This window comes from Schistocerca nitens, chromosome 1 (assembly GCF_023898315.1).
Source record: "Schistocerca nitens isolate TAMUIC-IGC-003100 chromosome 1, iqSchNite1.1, whole genome shotgun sequence".
Classification (NCBI taxonomy): Eukaryota; Metazoa; Arthropoda; class Insecta; order Orthoptera; family Acrididae; genus Schistocerca; species Schistocerca nitens.
The window spans coordinates 1049719642-1049741740 of record NC_064614.1 but is presented as its reverse complement, the minus strand read 5'-3'; the positions used below and the strand labels follow the sequence as shown (position 1 = coordinate 1049741740).

The 22099-nt window shown below is 38.3% G+C and overlaps 1 protein-coding gene across 1 annotated transcript in view; it reads right to left on the bottom strand.

The window, feature by feature from the left end:
- The window catches only part of LOC126197278 (signal recognition particle 14 kDa protein), a 41857-nt gene extending 20203 nt beyond the window's left edge, over positions 1-21654 (bottom strand). Inside the window, exons 1-3 of the mRNA XM_049934629.1 lie at positions 21543-21654; positions 21384-21456; positions 11554-11666 (exon numbers count right to left, since the gene is read on the bottom strand). Of these exons, the coding sequence (XP_049790586.1) occupies positions 11554-11666; positions 21384-21456; positions 21543-21566 (210 nt within the window). The 5' untranslated portion in view covers positions 21567-21654. The remainder of the gene's footprint in view (positions 1-11553; positions 11667-21383; positions 21457-21542) is intronic.
- Positions 21655-22099: the final 445 nt, after the last annotated feature.

Below are 22099 nucleotides of genomic sequence, written 5' to 3'. Positions count from 1 at the left end.
AAGTTTATTTAATCTATAATATAGTTGTTTATGTAACATGTGATAGGTACATGAAAACCAGGTGACAGGCCAAGTTAAATTTAAATTCATTGTTCAGCTTATTCTTCTCACCCGCCTGATTCCACTGATTCTGTTAGTTCGGGTATACATTATGTTAATTAAAAGTTATAATTAATTGAAGATAATGCGCAAGTTCAATGAGTGGAAAACCTATAAGCTAATTGGCAGAATACAATATAATGACTTATGCCCTACAAACGCTAAGCACTCTGATTTTCCACAGTGCATTTTAAACTACCAATACTCAATGCATATTTTGCCCTAACCACTGTCAGATTTTGACTTTCAGCTGCCTACCTTTGTTACATTAATTTTTCTGTACGGTACGACAAACACCAATTGTTAATTAATACAGTAATTAATAATTTCATATAATTTACTACGATTTTCAATATGGTGCTTATATTTGTAAACAAGGGGATTCACATTGCGGAAGCATAATAGTATCATCCTATTTTTCTAAATTTTTAAACAGTAACATTTTATAAACCAAATTTTAAAGAAAGCTTGCAATTATTTTAAAAAAATGGCTCTGAGCACCATGGGACTCAACATCTGAGGTCATCAGTCCCCTAGAACTTAGAACTACTTAAACCTAACTAACCTAAGGACACCACACACATCCATGCCAGAGGCAGGATTCGAACCTGCGAACGTAGCAGTCACGCGGCTCCAGACTGAAGCGCCTAGAACCGCTCGGCCACACTGGCTGGCAATTATTTGAAAAGAACCGCATTCAACATAGCTGATTTTTGAAGTATTATGTAGTTCATGAAATAATAGAAAGTTCTCATACCAGTCTTTACATGACCATTTGAGTCCGAGAGTATACAAGCAGCCATAAATCACAGAGGCAACAACTATGTCACTCAGTACGGAAAAATTTGATGCAGTCTTAACAGGTCGTAAAATGTACCACATTTGAGTACAATTTCATATTCTGTCATGTGTTGCTTATTAAATAAATGACAATATCTCGTAATTGCTTTAACAACATGAGTTCATATTTGACTTCAATTACTGAATAACTGTGAAAATGTTGTTCTGCTATGGTAACAATCCAATGCAGTAACAGTCAGTGTCAAATAGTATGAACATACTTTCACTGTGCAATTTGATGCTGTAGTTACATTTTATGTTCAATCTGAAAAATATTGTGTTACATATCACCTAACATAGTGACTAATCTTGTGACTTAATGTTAATAATCCTTTTGCCACATCAACTGATTGGTAATTATCTAATTGAGGTGAGATCTACTGCATTACGACTGCATAACAAGAACTATAAATAAGACCAGTAGATAACTATTCGTTTGCCTGTACTTAACAGTTACCTGTACTTAACAGAAACCTGAGAGAATGCAACTGGACTGGTCTACATTACTGGAATTGTCCTATCACCAACTGTTTTTGACCAGTTTTGACAGCAGAGAGAGATACCAGCTACCCAGGGCAACAAAGCAGTTGAAGTGAATTAATTACGTTTTCCTTTAACCCGACCAGGTAAGGGTCCCAAACACTTTAACAGTACTCAAGAATGGGTCACTCTAGTGTTCTACACGCGGTCTCCTTTAAAGATGACCAACACTCTCCTAAAACTCTCCCAATAAACTGAAGTTCGCAATTCTGGAGCATACCAGCAAGCCAAAAATATAGTTGATGGTGCAGTGGATGAGTGTTAGTTCTTTGGGCAATAGTTACAATCTCAGGTGAAAATAGCACATAAGTGGCCTAGATGGCTTCCTCAGATGGTCTTACAATAATTTTTCCATTTGCTGATTGTCAGGGCCTGTGTCTGCAGGGACAGAATGTATGTTTTTGTGACAATTTCTCTGAACCTATGACAACAGTAAAAGGATGTTGCAAAAGAAATACACATTATTAACAACTGCACTCATTAAGTTTCAGAGTAATTAACACTGTTGACTAAAATATTGTTACTGAAATAGAACCCCATATTTTGGCAAACTAACCAGTGTGATTTAATAGAAATTATTGATTTAGATACAAGTTTTCAGTCGAACAAGTCTATTCCACCATTCAGTTATTCTATAAGCTTCCAATCAGTGTTCCCAACAGCAAAACAAATCCTTACCATTTGCAACTACCTTCTTCATCTAGAAACAATAAAAAAAAGGCAACCGTCTGCTAAGTACCAGCCCACAAATGTGAGAACCATGGAGGTCTGCACATTTCAAATTGCGACACATTGTGATGTTTCCTACATGCAGTGATCATTACTGCAGCACAGCATCAGGCATATGGTTAGTACCAGAATTTCAGAAATGAGAAATAAGTAGACGCCTGAAAAGTCAGTGACTCCACTGAGTAACTAAAAGTTTATGAATATATTAAAACCAGTTGCTTCCAAGCCCCTTTTTTTGCTTCAGTGATGATGAACCTTTGTAACAAAGTTCAACTAGTCAAGGTTCAAGGAATTTTGTTTGTATAAATTTACTGCAATTATGGTTGATCAAATAATCAAGAAATTATGGAGAACCTTTATTACCTCACAATATTCACATGTGTAGCAAGAATGTTAACTGTTTGAGAGAACGTAGTTGAAGTAGAGCAGATGGCTCGCAACTTCTGTAAAAATGCACTCTCAGATTGTTATTGCAAGCAGGTAAGAGATGTTTGGCCACAACAGCCAAACTCTGGCAAAACTTGCACATTTCTTCCAATATCCAAATTAAATTTCAGTTGATAAAAAAAGGCCAGGGTGGAAAGAAAACACATTTCACAAACTTTGAAAACTCTGGCACTCACCATGACACAAAAGAACAAATACTTAACGTTTGTGTTAGTAAATGAAAACAATTGGCAATTTGAAAAGGTGGTGCACGTGTAACAAACATTACGACAGCATTCTGGAAAGATTTAGTCAATGCATATTCACATCCCACAACAAAATACTCCTGAGCTGTAGTATGAGTATGTGCTTGTAAGTCATCAACACCGATCTATCATGTAACACCTTACCTTCTAACCGAACACTATACAAGGTGTACAAAAGTCCGGCAACACTTTCAATTATTTATTTATTGCACAAGAACCGAACATTGTACAGATATCATAAATATGTCATTTTAAAGAGAAACGCTGAAAGTTTATTTTCATGTATACACCACAACATAGTTTGGTAATTTGTCGATAGTCAGCGCTAGTCGCAAACATTGCGAGTTCAGGTGTGGAGTGAGCCTTATGTGTTTTGGAGTTCGACAAAAACAAGTGTGCAGCAATGGCTGATGCCTCAAATGCAATCGGACTCTCCAGGCATCTTTCAGCAGGATGGGGCTCCACCCTATTTTCATCGTGAAGTTTGTGGGTGCCTGTACACGGAGCTGCCACATCGATGGATCGCCTGTGCTACAGAAGGGGACAGCTGTTTCGAAATGGCCTCCCCAATCACCAGATCTCAATCCGTGCGGCTTTTTTCTGTGGGGACACATTAAAGATCTGGTGTGGTGTACCGCCTCTACAATGTGATGTAGCACAGCTCCGTGAGAGAATACAGGCAGTGACTGCCACAGTCGACGACGCCATGCTGGGACGGGTATGGCAAGAATTGGATTACTGTATTGACGTCTGCCGGGTCACTCATGGTTCACATATTGAATGTTTGTAAAAAAAAGCTTTCAGAGTTTCTCTTCAAAATGCAATATGTATGACATCTGTACAATGTCTAGTTCTTGTGCAGTAAATAATTGAAAGTATTCCCGCACTTTATGTACACCTTGTATACAGCTATAGGCTTATCAGTAAGCAGCAAATAAGCAGTGAATAGTAATTCCTGTGTGCCTTACCAATCCAACAGCACATCAAGACTGCCATCTGCTCTCAATACATTATTTCTCCCCCTCCCCCCCAAAAAAAGTTCACTATGTCTTGCACAGTTACTTTCCTTAATGTTGCCAGTAACAATTTGTTAGACAGATTATGACCACTGAACTCTTATCTACTGCTAATACATCATTACACTCAATGTGTAATGATTGTGTGAGAATACCACTTGCAGAAGTAAAGCTAATGACAAAATTTCTGAAGCATTGATCTCTCAGATTACTATTGCAAGCAGGTAAGAGATGATTGTCCAAAGCAAACAACATCTGGCAAAACTTGCATATTTCATCATCACATTATCAGCGAAGTAGACAATTCTGGCCACTAATGTTAGCAAATCAAAGTAACAAAGTACTTCAAGTTAAGAGTAAATTTTAACATGTAGTTTATGAGACATTATGCTAATACACTCATTTAAAAACTGGCAGACATATCAAGTAATTCAGGAATTTCTTTCCCATTCACAAAGAAAGCATCGTGATCACAGTTTGAGTCCAGTATTTTCAAATGAACTGCTTATGACTTACAGTTCCTGTAGCAATGTATCCACAGGTAACTTTGCATGAGAGCCAACATTTTTTTCCAGCTGAATGTTTGTGAACAGCAGGGAAACTCCTATTTTTGTCCACACTTCACTGCCTCAGATTTTCTTAAAATTTGGCACAGTTTAGTTATGGCTAATTTTTAAAAAGTGATTTTCTACTTCAACATTAACTGTGTTTGAATGTCTCCCCCCCCCCCCCCCCCCCACGATAGAAAATGACACACTGTCCATCAAGATGGGAGCAGACATTGAGAATACAGTGTTGCAACGCGTTACAGAAAAAATCACTTTGTTAGAGACAGAAGAAAGCTCAGAAATATCACATAATGCATGCCTGAATTGTAACTGCAATTCAAAAATCCATGATAAATGTAGGAAGAAAATTACTGTGTTAAAAAATGTACAGTCCCTAAGTGACAAAAATGTTGAACATGAGCATTCTTACTCAGAAACATTACTGCACACTGATACAGAATTTATAACTACTTCAGAGGTTGTACAGTCACTTAATATATCTCTTGAAAAGTTGGGCAAGTCTCCCACTGCTAAGAGAAAAACAAAATATAATACTGTACATCGAAAGTAAGAAAAATTTCTGCGACTATGAAACTGTTTTCTGCTTCTGCTGAAAGTTTGTCATCAGAAAGCAACAATGATGTTGAGAAATGTGAAATTGTAAAAAATCTGAAAAATAAGTTTTCCATCTGTAAGAGTATAATGAAAAGGCTAATGCTTCTGGGAACATGTTTGCCAAATAATTGGAGCATTCGAAACATAATGCGTGAATTCAATGCACCGAACTACATGGCCAGGCAGTCAAAAAGAATTGTTAAAGAAAAAGGCTTTTTGGAAGGTCCAAATTTAAAACCAGGATAAAGGTTGCCAATATAGGCACTGGAAAATGTAAATTCATTTTATGAATATAATGTAGATGGTAGAGCCATGCCAGGTATTAAAGAATATGAGACAGTTACTGCATCAGACTGAAGTAAATAAAAGATTTCGAAAAGACTTGTATTACATATGCTTAAATAAGAACATACACGCTCCCATTGCACCACACCATCTTAGCCAGAGTCCAGCATACAAAAAGGACAAGAATCTGATCTATCTAAGAGGGGAGGAATGCAGTGACACATGCACATACTTTCACAAGGCCATGTGTGTGGCAGTGCTGTGTTGGCCCCGGGGAAGGTGCCACAAAAAGGAGGATATATATGGCCCAGCTGGATGAAGAAAAGTTATTTTTACTTCATCAAGTTCTTCATTTTTGTGTTGTAAGACACACCCAAGCCACCAAGTTTGCTTGATAGAGAACAGTGATGTAGCCTGATATGTCCGCTAATTTTAGTTCATCAGGAGATTTTGACACTCCCCTTTTGCAAACTTCTGAATTCAAGAAAAGTTTATCACCAATATTTTTGATCTAGTTTTCAGAGTAAATGCATGTTATTGATGCATTCTTTGGATAGTCAGTTCTTGTTCAAAGCAGTTTTTCGAGAAACATTTGGATTCAATGTCTTGAGCTGAATATGCTGCTAGGAGACATCATGATATCTATGAGCCAGTACCGCCCGCAACCAGTAATTTGAAGCATCTGTTGCTAGGAGCAAGTGGGAACCTTGCTGGTACACTACTACGCAGGTCCCAGACTGTAACGTGGGCTTATGGGTGGAAAATGTGGTTTCGCAAGCCAGCAGCCAGTGAACATGAGTCACATGGCGCAGCGATTGGCTTCGCAATTGTCGCTGTCCAAGACAAAAATTTATTATGATAGGTGACTTTACCTATAAAAACCTGAAATTCTTAAGACTGACATAGGGTGTGTAAGTAACATAATAGCAGAAACAGGTTGATGCAGGGGTTTGAGACCCTCGTAAGAAACTTCAAAAGATGAATGATAAAAGCTTAAAAAAAATTGATATTTTTCTAAATTACACTTCAACTTGGCCACTTGGATGAGAGTAAAATGAGTATGGAGATTTTGTAAATGCTCCTCAGTGGAGGCACCGGAAACTACAATATTATCCAAATAGTTAGCACAGTCCAGCACAGACGATGTAAGTTGCCCCAAAAACCAGAGAAAAATAGCAGTAGCACTGCAACTCTGAAAGACAGCTGCAAGTAATGGTAAAGAAAGAAGATGGTATTGACAACTCACATGTCGTGACTCTCTATCTAAATGGAGTTGTAAATAGGTGTCCAACAGGCGAACTTTTGAGAAATATTGACCACCTGATAACTTTGAAATGTTTGCCCATGCACGGTGTTTGTGCATTCACAGACATTTGAAACTTGGCACAGAGGTGTAACCAGCCCAATGGTTTCTTTACTATAATTAAGGGAGTAGACCGTTCACTTAATACAACAAGTCTAACAATACCAGATTCCGTGAGGCGATCTAACTCATCTTTCACTTGTTCCCTGACTGCCACTGGAAGTAGGTGGGCCCAGAAGACGAGGCCAAGCAGGTTTCATGGTAATGTGCACTTGAAAACTGTTGGTACATTCCAATCCAGGAGAGAACAAAGAGGAAAACTCGGAACATAATGCATATAACTGTGTACACAGCACATTTTCAGACACTAAATTCACTTCATCTGAAATGGTGAAACCAAACAACTTAAAAGCAACTAATGCAAAAGATGCTCCTTACATGTGTTATCTACAAGAAATGTGCATGACTGGACTACTGACTTTTAGGTCACTGCGGCAGAGAACTGGCCAAGAACAAGAACACACTGTTTATTGTAATTTACTAACTTTCGTGACACAGGGAGAAGCGAAGAGAAACTCAAGCTCATACAAATTTGTGACTTTAACTAGATTACTGCAGCTCCTGTATCCACTTGCATGTGTAGAACTTCATGAAAAACCACAACATCAATGAAAACTTGGTTGACACAACAGAAATAGTCAATACAATGTTGTCCATATCCACATCAGGATCGTTGTGCTAAGTTTTAGCATTACAAATAGAAGCAATGTGACCTTTCTCGATGCAATTATGACATTTAGCTTAGTGTTTTGGGGAGTTTGGGTGCTCATGGTTAATGAAACAATAAGGACAGTATAGGAGTGTGGAACGCGTATGTTGCTGTTCACTGGCCAGTTTACTTTGCGACACCAGCCGCCTTGATGCTGTGATCTTGTGCGGGCCACCGAGCCCATGTCTTCTCACTGCGAACTATATGAAGCTTGTTGTAGGGGAGAGGGTTGGACTGCAGATACTGCACACCATGACTCAATTTGGTTATCCGCTGCTCACTGTGCTATAGCTAAAACCTCAGAAAGGGGTGGATTTTCACACTAGAGGTCACACTCACATCTCAAGATCTGGAATTAAAAGAGTAATAGCATCTCTCACAATCTAATCAGCATATGACTATCATATCAGACACAAATGACAATGACAACTTAACCCATGGCGTTCGCCGCCCGTGTTCAACAGGACTGATGTGGTTGCTTCCTTCAGTGGTAAAAGTCAACCCAGGATTCAATAACATGGATGCACTTACAGTACATTTTTGAAAAGTTCACACATTTGGTCCAACATTAACTGTCAGTAGTCCCAAAAGCTTAACAGTGTTGTCGCACACGTTTCTCGTATGTGTCCTATTTAAGTAACATTCAGAAGGAACCAACATGCACACAAAGAGCTACAGCAAAGCACACAGAGAAAAGGCTGAGCACTGCTTGGCTGGCCTTAAGTAGAGTTGACCACATGGCAGGCTATGACGGTGATCTCGCACACACATACAAAAGTCGAAGGCACACTCTGCAGATGACAGACTGCCACATGTGCAGCCCTTTGAAAGTATGCACATGCATCACCGCACTTTTCATATCCAAGAAATTCTTATATTCTGTGAGTATCAGTAATGGTTGTTTTGGTGAAAATAAAACCTGTGAATCCTACTGGAAGAACATATATTTTACTTGGAAGTGATGTGTACCAAACGAATGAAGCTTTTTCAAACTTAAAAGTGATAAACAGGAGGAGGAGATTAGTGTTTAACGTCACGTCGACAACGAGGTCATTAGAGACAGAGCGCAAGCTCGAGTGAGGGAAGGATGGGGAAGGAAATCGGCCGTGCCCTTTCAAAGGAACCATCCCGGCATTTGCCTCGAGCGATTTAGGGAAATCACGTGTTAAACAGAACCTGTTACTTACTATTAAGTTTTACAGTGGACTATTTACTTAAATCTTTATCATAACAATGTTTATGTTTGAAAATATCAACATTAGTAGAGTTGTAACAATTAACATAAGTACACAGTTGAATTATTGGATTTTTTTTTACTAATGAAGAAACTATCATCCCAAATTTATATTTTGGCCTGTGATTTACAACAGCATAAATCTGGAAATGTTAAAACATGTACTTTTCAAAAAAAAAATAATTTTAAATTTTGTTTTGAAAAGAATTTTCTTATATTAACCATATCTTGTTGTATACCATAGGAATGAGTGTGAAAAATACTATAAAATGGTATTGATCCATGGTCTGTAGCTCACTTAGAAAAGCTTCTAATGCAACTCTAAAACCTGCCATTCCCAGTTTTTGGGCCAATTTATAATTTTACAGCTCTGTAATTCAGGAATTGACTTGGCCCAGCAAAATTTCACATTTTTCTATGTCTATACTAACAGTACACCTATGCCAAATTTCAAGAAAATCTGAGATGGTGTGGTTTGGCCCCGTGTTAGTCTGACATGGAATAACCCTTTATGAGCTTTCACTTATCTTCATGCATCTGTCAGTTCAGTTTTTCCAACATCTCAGTTACACTACCCATGGGTCAAATACATTGAGCATTCAAGCTGCCCTCCTTTGTACACCCTCAGGCATTTAACCTGTAGTGAAGGTATCACTCACATACAAATTCTAACACAGGAGTGCTGTATTTTGTCTGATTTGGTGAGCACTAGCCTGATACCACTGTGGTAACTAGTAGTAGTAGTAGTAGTAGTAGTAGTAGTAGTAGTAATATTAATAATATTAATAATAATAATAATAATAATATAAACCTTTGTGGTGGAAGATTGCACTGTAACTCAGTTGGTGTCACAGCAGTGAACGATACAGGATTAGCACTGAGGTGGGAGGCATGCACCATGAAATACATGCCAGTGCACAATAAACATTTCTTGCATGTTCTATTCTCCAAAGAAAATACTTACTGTGGATTTACCATGTCAGCTGACAGTCAAAGATTGGTACTAGGAATCATGCAGTCAAGGTTACTGGTAACATGTGGACTCCCGCATTCAGCCATGAATCAAGCTGCTTTAATTTTTTGTAAGGATCTGTCGCTACTTGGCATTTGCAAGCTGATATTCCTTGCCAAGTTTTATCAGCCAGTATTATGACAGCACAATGTAGACTATGGCAGGTATCCCACAGACATATTAACTGAATAGAGGCATGTTGTAACAGTTGGGTAGTGGTGGTGGTGGTGGTGGTGGTAAGTTCCTATTGGACCAAACTGCTGAGCTCATCAGTCCCTAGACCTACACTCTACTTAATCTAACTTCTAACTTACACTAAGAACAACACACACACACACTCATGCCCGAGGGAGGACCCAAACCTCCGACAGGGGGGGGGGGGGGGGGGGAACTGTTAGGAGTAAGGGGGGGGGGGGGGGAGAGATAGCAAGCTGCGTGAACCATGGCAAGGCACCTCAGACCGCATGGCTATCCCATGTGAAATAACAGTTGGGAGTAGAGAAGTTACAGTATCAGCTAAATATATGATAAATAATATTGTACTACTGTCTGAGGGAGGCCTTGTAATATTTTCCATAGGAGCACCATCTTGTCTCGCAATCGGATGTATGCCCATCAAGTATGAGGCAATATTTAAATTCATGCTGCCATATCTGAAATTCTAAAAGTTCACAGCTTATGTACGAGTATAGGAATCTGTACAATATAACATCCAAATGACAAGGAAGCTTTTCCAGATGAATGTGGTCAAAGTGTTAGCTGTCAACTCTGCGTAATTACTGTAAGTCTTTCCTTCCTTTTCTGAAGCTGCTTTGAGTGCTGGGCATGCAGCAGCTATTTCTGATGTGTTTTCACAAATCATTTTAAGAGCTTTGCTGAAGCAGTAGCTTAAAAAATTAGACAGGATCATACGTCAGTATGGAAACAATGATTTGCATCATCCACATCACTGGCAGAATTTCATGCCCTACATTTCAACGACGGTCTGATGATGATTGGTCCTAATGACAAACAGGTGAGCATCGAGTAACAGATTTTTGCCAATTGTGAGTTGGTGTTACACGTTTGTTTGATTGCCAGCTTAAGTCCCTTCATAGTATGAAGGCTCTCAATGCTGGAGGTAAACCATTTCTTTGATGAGAACTGTTCACTTTGTTCCTAGTACTGTGCTCTTCTCATACACCAACTCAGGCTAGGATGTTCTTTATGAAAATTTACTATGTACCAATGGACAAAGAGGAAGTGAGAAGGGAAAGATCTTAATGCCATTCAATCCATTACTTTTAACATTTAAATGATAGCAACTTTATAACAATTAAAAACTGTGCTGATGCTAATACAAACCATGCTAAATAGTTCTCAAATTGATGAAGGAAACAGCACAAAAATGAAATCCTAGGAGTGAAAATAACCTACTATCTTGAATAAATATATCTTATATTTTCACTTTCTTCCTCTGAAGAATTAAATAGTGCTTCATGTAATACTGGTAAAAACTGCAATAAAGTGAATTTCTCCACCCAGATGCTCCACTCGTTGCATATGAGAAACTTCATGCTGTCTAGATCTACCAGTGGTATGTATCTTTATAAACTTGCACTACTTGGATAGAATAACATTAAAATAATTGGTGCAAAATGCTCCTTCAAATATCTTTGTCTGATTTTTCACTGAACTCATGTTCTTCCCTTCATCTGGCATACAATCATAGCAAAAAAGAGAACCACACGCTTTACTTTGGGACATCCCACATGCAAATCTCTTTGCCAACTTCATTTTGCACTTATCACTCAAAACTTTCCATAGGTACACCCTAATAAACAATAAATTGGTTACTGTAAAACAAACTGCAGATATGTTTTGTAACTTACAACAGTACTGATTTTTTTGTTCTTTAAAGTCGCTCTCATTAGACACATAAATTCAGTAGGTTCTGGAAGAGGCTTCTTTCCTTTTGCTGGATGTGGTTTCGTGCGGCCATCATCTGAAAAGATTAAAGTTTTGTTATTAAGGACATAAATGAATCTTTTCCTTCATTTGTGTTTTTTCATAATATTTGAAGTTTTCCCCAGTAGCCTGCATGTCGAAGAGAAGGAACACCAACAACAAACACAGGTGAAAGCTTGAGATAATGTTAAGAAATGCCAGGTAAAGCAAAAAAAAAAGTATGACAGTATCTAATACGGAGCAAACAATCTGCTTTGCCTGACGCAACTCATTCAATAACTCTAAATCTGATCCTTGCCAGACTACATACACATACATAAAGAAAAACTCAGTAAAGTTTTTAAATTATTCACTTGCTTAACCCCATAAAGACTTCTCTCCTTTTTTAAAAAAATATGTTCAAACAAATATTTTTTTATTGATGAGAAACACACTATAATGAATGACTTTACATAGGGGCATATAAGGACAGTTTATAAAGCTCAAAATGATGACTTACAAAATTTCAAAGACCACTCATAATAAAATTCTGACTATACTCTCGCACTGCACTTTGATTAAAATATCCTGAAACTCTAAGTCATTTTTTAGTTTCTGTGTAGCTTTGAGGTCTAACCATGTATTTCACAACAGTTTCCTGTGAACATAAACCTTTGAGGAGCTGGCTGGAGCACAGTGGATGTATTTGTCTCATACCAATGGCAAGCATTTGTCACTCAACTGACAAACTGCCATCACTTTCAGTCTCTAGTGAGGTAACATCACATTCTTGTTCACTTTCACAGCTGCTAAATTCACCGTCAAACTTATAATCACTATAGCCATCTTTTTTCGACAACTATGCCTAAACACAATGCAGGAGTGTGCTTGAAAGCATGTGTTTTGATGTCAAGTATCCAATGCTGCACACAGTAAAGACAATATCTAGTGGATACCATCTCAACCAAAACACGACAGTCAGACTACAATTGTAGTAACAGATCCTTTCTAACGGCCAATTACTTAACTATCAGTGCTGAAATGGATACAAGTAGGGTTTTACTTTTCTTGAAGATCTGTTCTCAAGCCACCTGAGCATACCCAGGGTTTTAAGTTTCTGTCAAAATAAAAAATAATGAGATAACTTGGGTTTGGAAATACGGAAGCGTCCGATCCCGCCCGTCTGCTTTGACCCATGACGTCACAAATATGGCGGAAACAAAATCAAACACACACACTTTCCACAAGAAGCTTAATAACACTAACGGGACAAGCGCGGGAAATGGGGTGTTTTGGGTGGGGGGCAAACTAAATATAAACAAATTTAGACGCCTTGCGTAGCTACAACGTGTAAGTGAAGACAGCCATGCACGAATACCCACCCACCTCCCCAGGGGTCGTAACCACTGCAACCCATAGAAGATAAAGATGCTTCAGTAGCTGATTAGTGTTTTTTGTCTTTTTCAAAAAAAATCTCACGGGATAGAACGAACAGATCAGAAAAGTAAACAAAATAAGATAAAACAGAACTGGAGACAGCCACACTCAAACCAAACTCCGCGCCGTCATGACGTCACACACGACAACACCCTTACGTCACGGGTCAAAGCCGACACGTGGGATCGGGCGCTTCTGTCGACCCCTTGGGTTTTATGGTAAGGGGTTAATATATTTACTACTACTGTAAGACTACAGCAACAACTGTGGTAGCGCACTCTTGGTTGACCGTACTGTGTTGTCCAAGTTCATTGCACAACAATTGAAGAACAAATCCTAGTGCATGAACTGCAATACAAAAAGCCTTAAATTTCACTGAATATAAGTAATCGGAGATAAGCTACACTGACAGATATTACAACTGCAAGTTCAAGTAGACCAGTTGATATGTAAGCTAGAAAGGTAGAGATAATGAGTTAATTTATATTACAGGATTCGGCTGCAGTCACTAACAGAAAATTTTACATTTAAACTTTGAGAAAAGCTAATTGAACAGTAATTACTATTACTAGATATAAACAATTTACTGACTTGTATTTCATACACTACTTATTACTGCATCATCATCAATCAAGTATGTACTCTCTCTCTTTATAGGTAATGAAAGACGCTCTGCTGAAGCATAGCATAATGATGTTAACAACTACGATGGAACTACCCAGTACAAAAGGCATCTGTACAGAGCATGTATACAAGGTATTTAAAAGGCATCTATACGGTCCACTGTCCCATATTTTCAACCACATATTCTCTCACTGATGCACTGTACAGGGCCATTATAAGTAATTCACTCATTTTCAAACTTCTGTATTATCCAATGTATTACATGTATAAATGTGAGTAATGCAGGAATGGAATGGGAAACTCGCTGAGTCTGCATCCTGCCCACTATTTGCCATTAGGGTGCAGTGCCTTGAAAAAATGCTGACAAAGTAAGAAAAGAGTTTGTGCTGGAAGATGCTTACTTGTTATAATAATGCAACGTGCATTCAGAAGTAATTATAGAAAAGAACCACTATGTATACAGAGTATTGTGGATTAGTATCAACAATTTAGGGTAACTGATTGTATCTGCAAACAGAAAAGTACCAGTTGATCAAGTGTGCCAGATGCAACTGTGGAGTTAGTCAGGTAAAACTTCATACATAGTCCAAAAAATCAATGTTCCACACAAACCACGAACTTAGCAAATGGCAGCAAACAATGAATGGGGAAGATTTTATGATGGTGGTTTCATTTCAAACCATAGCGTCTGCAACCCATGCAACAATTAAAACGAGGAGATTATGCCCAACATCATCAATTTCACTTCACTATACAGTAAGGAATTGAGGATTAACATTTTGCATCCAAGCTGACATTCAGTGACAAAGTAACCCTCAACTTACATGAAAATGTTAATCACCACAATGTCAAAGTGTGAGGCACTGAAATTCTCTTGAAACTAAGGTGCATAAATGAAATTTGCCAAAGGTTACTGTTTTCTGTGCAATTTCAAAGACAAAGCTGTTTGTGTTGCTTGCTGTATTGGCTGTGACAGGAACCTCTTAACTTGATATACTGCAGTAGTGATTGTTTTCACAACTGACTGCCGATTCTGAGAATTTCATCTTCCAACAAAACAGGGCACCCTCCCACTGGAGCACTGATGTTTGTCACTACCTTAACAATGAACTCTTGGATCACTGGATTGCACATAGTGGTGAAAATCATATGATTGTTCCCTTGCCCCCTCCCCCAGGTCATCTGGCGTAACACATTGATACTTTTTCTTTTGGCTGTACATTAAGAACCATGTTTATGTACCTCCACTGCCAAGAACACTGGAACAGCCCAGAGAACACATCAATGCTGCTGTGATGACCATCTTCAAGTTGTTACATAAAATGTGGAACAAATTTAGCTACTGCTTGGACGTGTGCTGTGTGACCAAAGTGCACTTGCAACACCTTTGTAGAGTGCAAAATGCAAACCTGGTAAGTAGTTTACAGTTCTATTGCTGCATTAGTTACACTTATACACATAATACTTTGGAAAGTACAGAACTGTGAAAATGAATGAATAACTTACAGTAGCCTCCCAGTCACTACCAACACATCAGAACAGAAGGAAAATATTCAACTCTACACAACGTGTTTTTTAATACATTCAGTACTGAATACATATCCTTGGCAAACACCTTAAATTAGTAAAAAAAAATTAGTAAAAATTAGTAAAAAAATATCATGATAAGAGTATCATGATATTTTTTTACTCCAGCTGCCCAGATGTGGTTTATAAGTGATCTGCACTTGTGTCCATCCATGTACCATTCTTCTCTCAGGACTGTATCCCACCTGACTTCTCATTAAGAGGAATTCAAAAACAGGATTTGAATGAAGCACTGAACAACCAAGAGTGTCACATTCATTTATATTACTTCTATGCTGCGTGGCTCAAAAATAAATCTGGGATACAAGATGACCCTACATTAAATACACAATTTGCTGCACGTAACTATTCCATAAACATACTGGAGTTCTTTAGTAGCTAGAATGGACAGATACCAACAAAAAGAAAGGGGTCTTACAATTTGTCTCATTAAGAGACAGAGCACTAACGCAGATCAAAAGGAGGGAAAATAAGGCAGTCGTCATATTTAAGTAACCATTGAGTTATTCACTTGAACTGTTTATAGAAACTACTTCAAGTACAGATGAAAAATAGTTAGACTGGGATTCTAATCTCCTCCCGCTCATAAGTCAATCCAGTATCCTAACAACAGTGATGTATTTCTCAGTTTTAATACTAAAAATGGAAAACCCAGGCTGGAAAAATGACAATATTATGAAAAGCATAGATTCCCACTCACCATTTAGAGGAGACACTGAATGACCTACAGGCACAACAAAAAGACTGCTGTACAGATAAGCTTCCAGCCAAAAGACCTTCTACTGCTGAACACACACATTCATACAAACACAGCTCACACACGTGATCACTGTCTATGGCCACTGGCACTGGCCTCAGTAACCAGATACAGTGGTCGTCGTGCCCGCCTGCAATTCATCTTCTCCATATGGTGGTGTATAAGAAAGAAGCAGATACAATACACCCCAGTCCACGTGCACTGTAAGGGCAGGAGTGAACAATTCCTAAAGGCTCGTCAGTAAGATATATAACAGAAACTGACAGCCATCTGACACAGTAAAAACATTCCACACACAGACACCAGCTGAACTATGCCATTGGTAACACATCTTTTTCACTGTACAATCTATCTTCTTCATAATTTTGCCAGTTTTAGTGCTGAAATAAACTTTTACTTTCTTCTGAATGAAAATCTTCCAACACTGTTTTACCCAAATCACAAACAATTTCCTTACATATATGTAATTTAATACTGAAGGATGAATTGCAAGCAATAAACACGAATTAGTATCACAATCACCACTTTAGACATCATTAAATGCCAGGTTCAATGACTGTTCACAATGAGTTGGTCTTATGAGAATCAATGACCAATGTTGACATCCTCATAGTAGTCTGCATTGAAACAGTCAGTTAATGCATGTGTTGGGGCCAAATTTAAAATGTATAGATTCAAAGCTCAACCTGGGGTGCAGAGTATCAGGAGTAATTTTATGGTAATCAACCGACCAAAAAAAAAAAAACAGTATTTTGCAGCAGTTTTAAAATTAAAGGACTATAAGGACTATAATGCAGTATTTAAAGTTTAATATAAAACTAGAGGTTACCTGCAGCTGCACTCGCATGTCAGTAAAATGAAATGAAATGTGTGTGTGGCTTTATTGCCCAGGAGAGCCAATTCAGAATGTTCAGCCAGTAAGTCTTTATATTTGACGGCAATTTGTGCATCACTGGTGACAAAATGATAATCATGATCTCTCTCTCTCTCTCTCTCTCTCTCTCTCACTCACACACACACACACACACACACACACACACACACACGCCAAGTCCCGAGTGAGGGAAGGATCTACCCCAGGATATCAAACCTGAGACTCCATGATCAAGGGTCTTCCCAGCATGCAAGCTATCTCCATATCAAGACTCATCAAAATCGATTCATCAGTTTGGCCGTGAAAGCATAAGAGACAGAGTTACTTTCATTTACTTTATGAAATTAGTATGGATACTGTGTGGATATGTTTTACAATAATGTACAATTTAATAATGGAGGATGCTGCTTACCTTATAGCTGAGATGCTGAGTCGCAGATAGGCGCGCACACACACACACACACACACACACACACACACACACACACACACACACACACCCTCTGGTAGGGTCTGGCTTCTTGGCTCGAATGAAATGATGTAGGCCTACAGACAAAGTTGACTTTTCGAGAAGTTGAACTCACTTCGAACTGCCAAAACTCAATTAACCATTCTTTTAAAAGTTTTGGCGATGCAGGAATTGTAGTGTCACACATCTGACCAAGTGATTCTGACAATTTAATGCGAAGGAGGAAGGGATATTACACATAAATGTTAACTTAGTTCATGTCAGCTCTCCACTATAAAATTCAGCTAAATAAGGCCACACAAAGCCTTTTATAGTGATAAGAGAGCCAAGAGCACCATATTAAAACAAACACACTTTTACATTAAATTTTTTTGATGTGGGTCCTTAGGTTGCAGCTTACAAAGCCTGCTTATAAATGGGGCCCTGGCATATGCAGTACAGTAATATCCTTGATGAAAACGAACATTCCATGGGAACTTTCCAGAAGAATAAAGCATGTTAGTACACATTCTGTAATGTTGTATTAAATGTTTTATTCTGAAAACACACATTGGGATACAATTCCATTTCTTTTAGGATGCATCCACAACAAGGTGCCTTATTTTCTGTTCAGCCTGTGTATAGGCTCCACTTTTCCAGTAGTGCAAATACACATGCACATTTGTGCATGCTTACATTGTCAGAAAAGAAAAATTCGGAGTAGGCATTAAAATTCATGGAAAAGTAGTAAAAACTTTGAGGTTCGCCGATGACATTGTAATTCTGTCAGACAGCAAAAGACTTGGAAGAGCAGTTGAACGGAATGGACAGTGTCTTGAAAGGAGGATATAACATGAACATCAACAAAAGCAAAACGAGGATAATGGAATGTAGTCAAATTAAATCGGGTGATGCTGAGGGAATTAGATTAGGAAATGAGACACTTAAAGTAGTAAAGGAGTTTTGCTATTTGGGGAGCAAAATAACCGATGATGGTCGAAGTAGAGAGGATATAAAATGTAAACTGGCAATGGCAAGGAAAGCGTTTCTGTAGAAGAGAAATTTGTTAACATCGAGTATAGATTTAAGTGTCAGGAAGTCTTTTCTGAAAGTATTTGTATGGAGTGTAGCCATGTATGGAAGTGAAACATGGACGGTAAATAGTTTGGACAAGAAGAGAATAGAAGCTTTCGAAATGTGCTGCTACAGAAGAATGCTGAAGATTAGATGGGTAGCTCACATAACTAATGAGGAGGTACTGAATAGGATTGGGGAGAAGAGGAGTTTGTGGCACAACTTGACCAGAAGAAGGGATCGGTTGGTAGGACAAGTTCTGAGGCAACAAGGGATCACCAATTTAGTATTGGAGGGCATCGTGGAGGGTAAAAATCGTAGGGGGAGACCAAGAGATGAATACACTAAGCAGATTCAGAAGGATGTAGGTTGCAGTAGGTACTGGGAGATGAAGAAGCTTGCACAGGATAGAGTAGCATGGAGAGCTGCATCAAACCAGTCTCAGGACTGAAGACCACAACAACAACACATTGTCAGAAATGGGATGCACTCGCCGAAGCTCATTACTTTCCATCTTTAGTGAAAATCACTCATGCTGTTTAACAGGTGCTATGCACTCATAATCAGGTGGTGTCCATGCGTTCTGTTATGTAAGATGTTTTTGTTGTGCTACCAGGGGATTTATGTGCAATTATGTTTGCTGACTCCAAAGTAAGTCCACTGAAATTTCTACCCAACTACAGACAAAGTGACAGCCTAAGGAAATCCATCTCTGAAGATAATTTTGACAAAAATTTGAGATGGGGTGCCCTGAGTTCAAAGTAAGGGACTGATTGGCTAAAGTGCACTTAAAGAGTATCAGGCTCTTCCCATGCACATTCATCATCTTCAAATCCATCCAGCATGCCAGGTAGGAAGTTTACAAACAATTTCCCTGCATTTTGCTCTATCTTGAATACTTCCTGTCTTGATATTTTTTCCACTTTTCTACTCTGTTCTTTGTATCTTCCTTAATCTGATCCAGCCATCTTTTTCTGGGTCATTTGATAAATCCCAGGGTAGTAAAAAACAAGGAGGATCCTACAAACTCATGAAAAAAAAAATGAAAGTTGCAGGTTAATGTTCAGGTTCCAATGACTTATTAACACAATAACTGGAAAAGATTGCACAGGTGGAGCTCTTCAACAAACTACTAGTAAATGGAATGAAGGACATTTGTGGTGCACATACAAATCTGGAAACAACAATTGCTGGAGTGGATTCTGAGTTCTATGGCATTCCTGCAATTGTCCAATATGAGGGATTTAATCTGTAATATCTCAAAAGAAGTTTTGTGAATACTGTGAGTACACAGTAAAATAAATATTATGCTACAAATGCCAACACACGTTCATATAATCACTAAGAACCTTGATAAAGCAAATCACTGATTTATGAATAATCAGATAAATACTTTGTTCTGAAACATGAAATGAGTTGTTCAAACTGATATATGAACCACAGTTTGGTAGATAATCAGGAGTTGTTGCCAGGCTTCTCTCTGCATAAATTATGTTGAGCCAACAAGGCCTTTGTCAGAAATAGACAACATTCACACGTGCGCACGCACTCATGTGCCCCCCCCCTCCCCCCAATTGCCAACGAAGGTTTTTTTGACTGACAGCTCACTTTTTGACAATCTTTTTGTTGTGCCTATCTGAGACTCAGCATGGTGAGCAGCAACTATCCTTTTCATAATACTGTTATACACATAAATCTAAAGTCATGACGGTGTAAGAGAATCCCAAACAGTTGCAGTGGGCTGGGTGCAGAGCTTTGCATGCCTACCTCAACCAATCACAATAATGTGATTTCATAAATGACTATGGCAACATCACATTGTTGTTACAGTTATGCAGAAGGCTCTTTCTAGCCTGCAGCAGACTGTGCTTCACAGTTGAAGGTTGGCAACAGTGCTGCTAGCTATCAGGGATCTTCTTACACCGTCTCGATTACAGTTGTCACTCTTCTGAAATTTGTAAGAAAAATATATCACTTTGCATACCGAAAGAATAATAAAACTTATTTAAATATGTTTTTCACACAGTCATCTATCTCTCTTATTTTCATGTCACCTTTCATCACAATACACACAGCACACACTGCCTTGCAAAGAAGTGGATGCGCAGCCAACAGCTTGAACAATAAGGTGACGTGTGGACAGGACTGCACACATGTGTACCCTACTATCCACCAATTTTTGTGCATGTACTTATCTGCATCTGGTTTTTCACATGAAGGAAGAGGCATAACGTGAACATACCTCAGACTATGCTGCAGATCCGATTTCAGAGGGACATGACATAACACACCAGCCACAAACGAAAAATGGGAAATAATTGCACACACCTCAACTAACATCAATGCATTTCTCAAAGTAGCTACTGATGTGCTGGTTGTTTGTGTTTAATGCGATGGAAACAAAAATACACAAAATTAAACACTAATGGAAAGAAGTGATATGCACAAAACTACACAGGATAAAAATTCGGCCACTACAGCCACTTGGTCACAAATAAACACGTCAGGTGGAAAGAAAACATATGTAAACACATAACCATGATCTATGTTACATAGCTACTCACAAACTAAATACATTAACACTCGTGCTTCTCCAAGACAAGAAAAACACTACGCCGAAATATTTTAAAATGAAAGAACACTGTTATAACCTACCACTAAACTTCAGCTGCAACCTCTTAAAAACAACTATGTTTATTATACGCAAGTGGAAAATACATGTGCGGTAAAAAAATAAAAAGCGGGCTACAGAAGTGGAGATGGGGTCTTAAAAAATCATTCAAACATAGAGTACAAGAAAAAGAAGCTTTGAGGAATAATCTACGCGTTACAATACTAACAAAGACACGCTTATACTAACATCGACATTGTGTGACGTGAGAGATATGGGTGGAGGAGCAAAATCTAGTTGCTCGACATAATAATAAAAATACTTCACATCTTACGGGCTTCCAATTAGAACCTGAAAACTTACACCTCTTCATAACCATAACCACAGCTCCACTGTTTCGCGCGCGCTGGAACATTCGCGTGAGCTCCGTCAAAAACTGCAAAGGAACGAATATATGGGAACAAAATCTTTCAAAAGCAATACTAACAAATTACATACAAAACATTTATATTTGATTCTTACAACTTCATTCTCAAGCAACACCATATTGCATATTAAAACTTGCCACTTCCCGCATCAAAGTTGCAAGTGCAACACATTTACCAGAGAGTCTACACCAAATCGTCTACCATCAGTAGGTATTACTTGGCGCTTGTTTTTATATTTATGTTAACATAAAAATAAAACATTATTTCTATTCACAAAGTAATACATTACATTATTGTTTCATTTCATTTATCACATCAAAACAAATCGTTAATTTTACCCTACCTGGAACACTGTTTCCACCCCTGCAAACAATTGAACAACAGCCCATTTGGTGTACTTGTTTACAAACGGAATGAGAGCCGGGTGAGGTATTATGTGGTATAAGTAACGTTACTCCAACACTGTATCGATGTTTACTTATGTTGTATTTTCTGTTAATGTAAACTCCGAAGTAACTAGTTAACGGTGCAATTGTTAGATTTTCTTGTTCATTGTTTAATGTAGATTGTTATTTTATTGTGGACAGATTTTCATCTCGCGTTGTATCCACATTTACATTCTCCAGAATCGATGTTACTTTTACTTTCTGT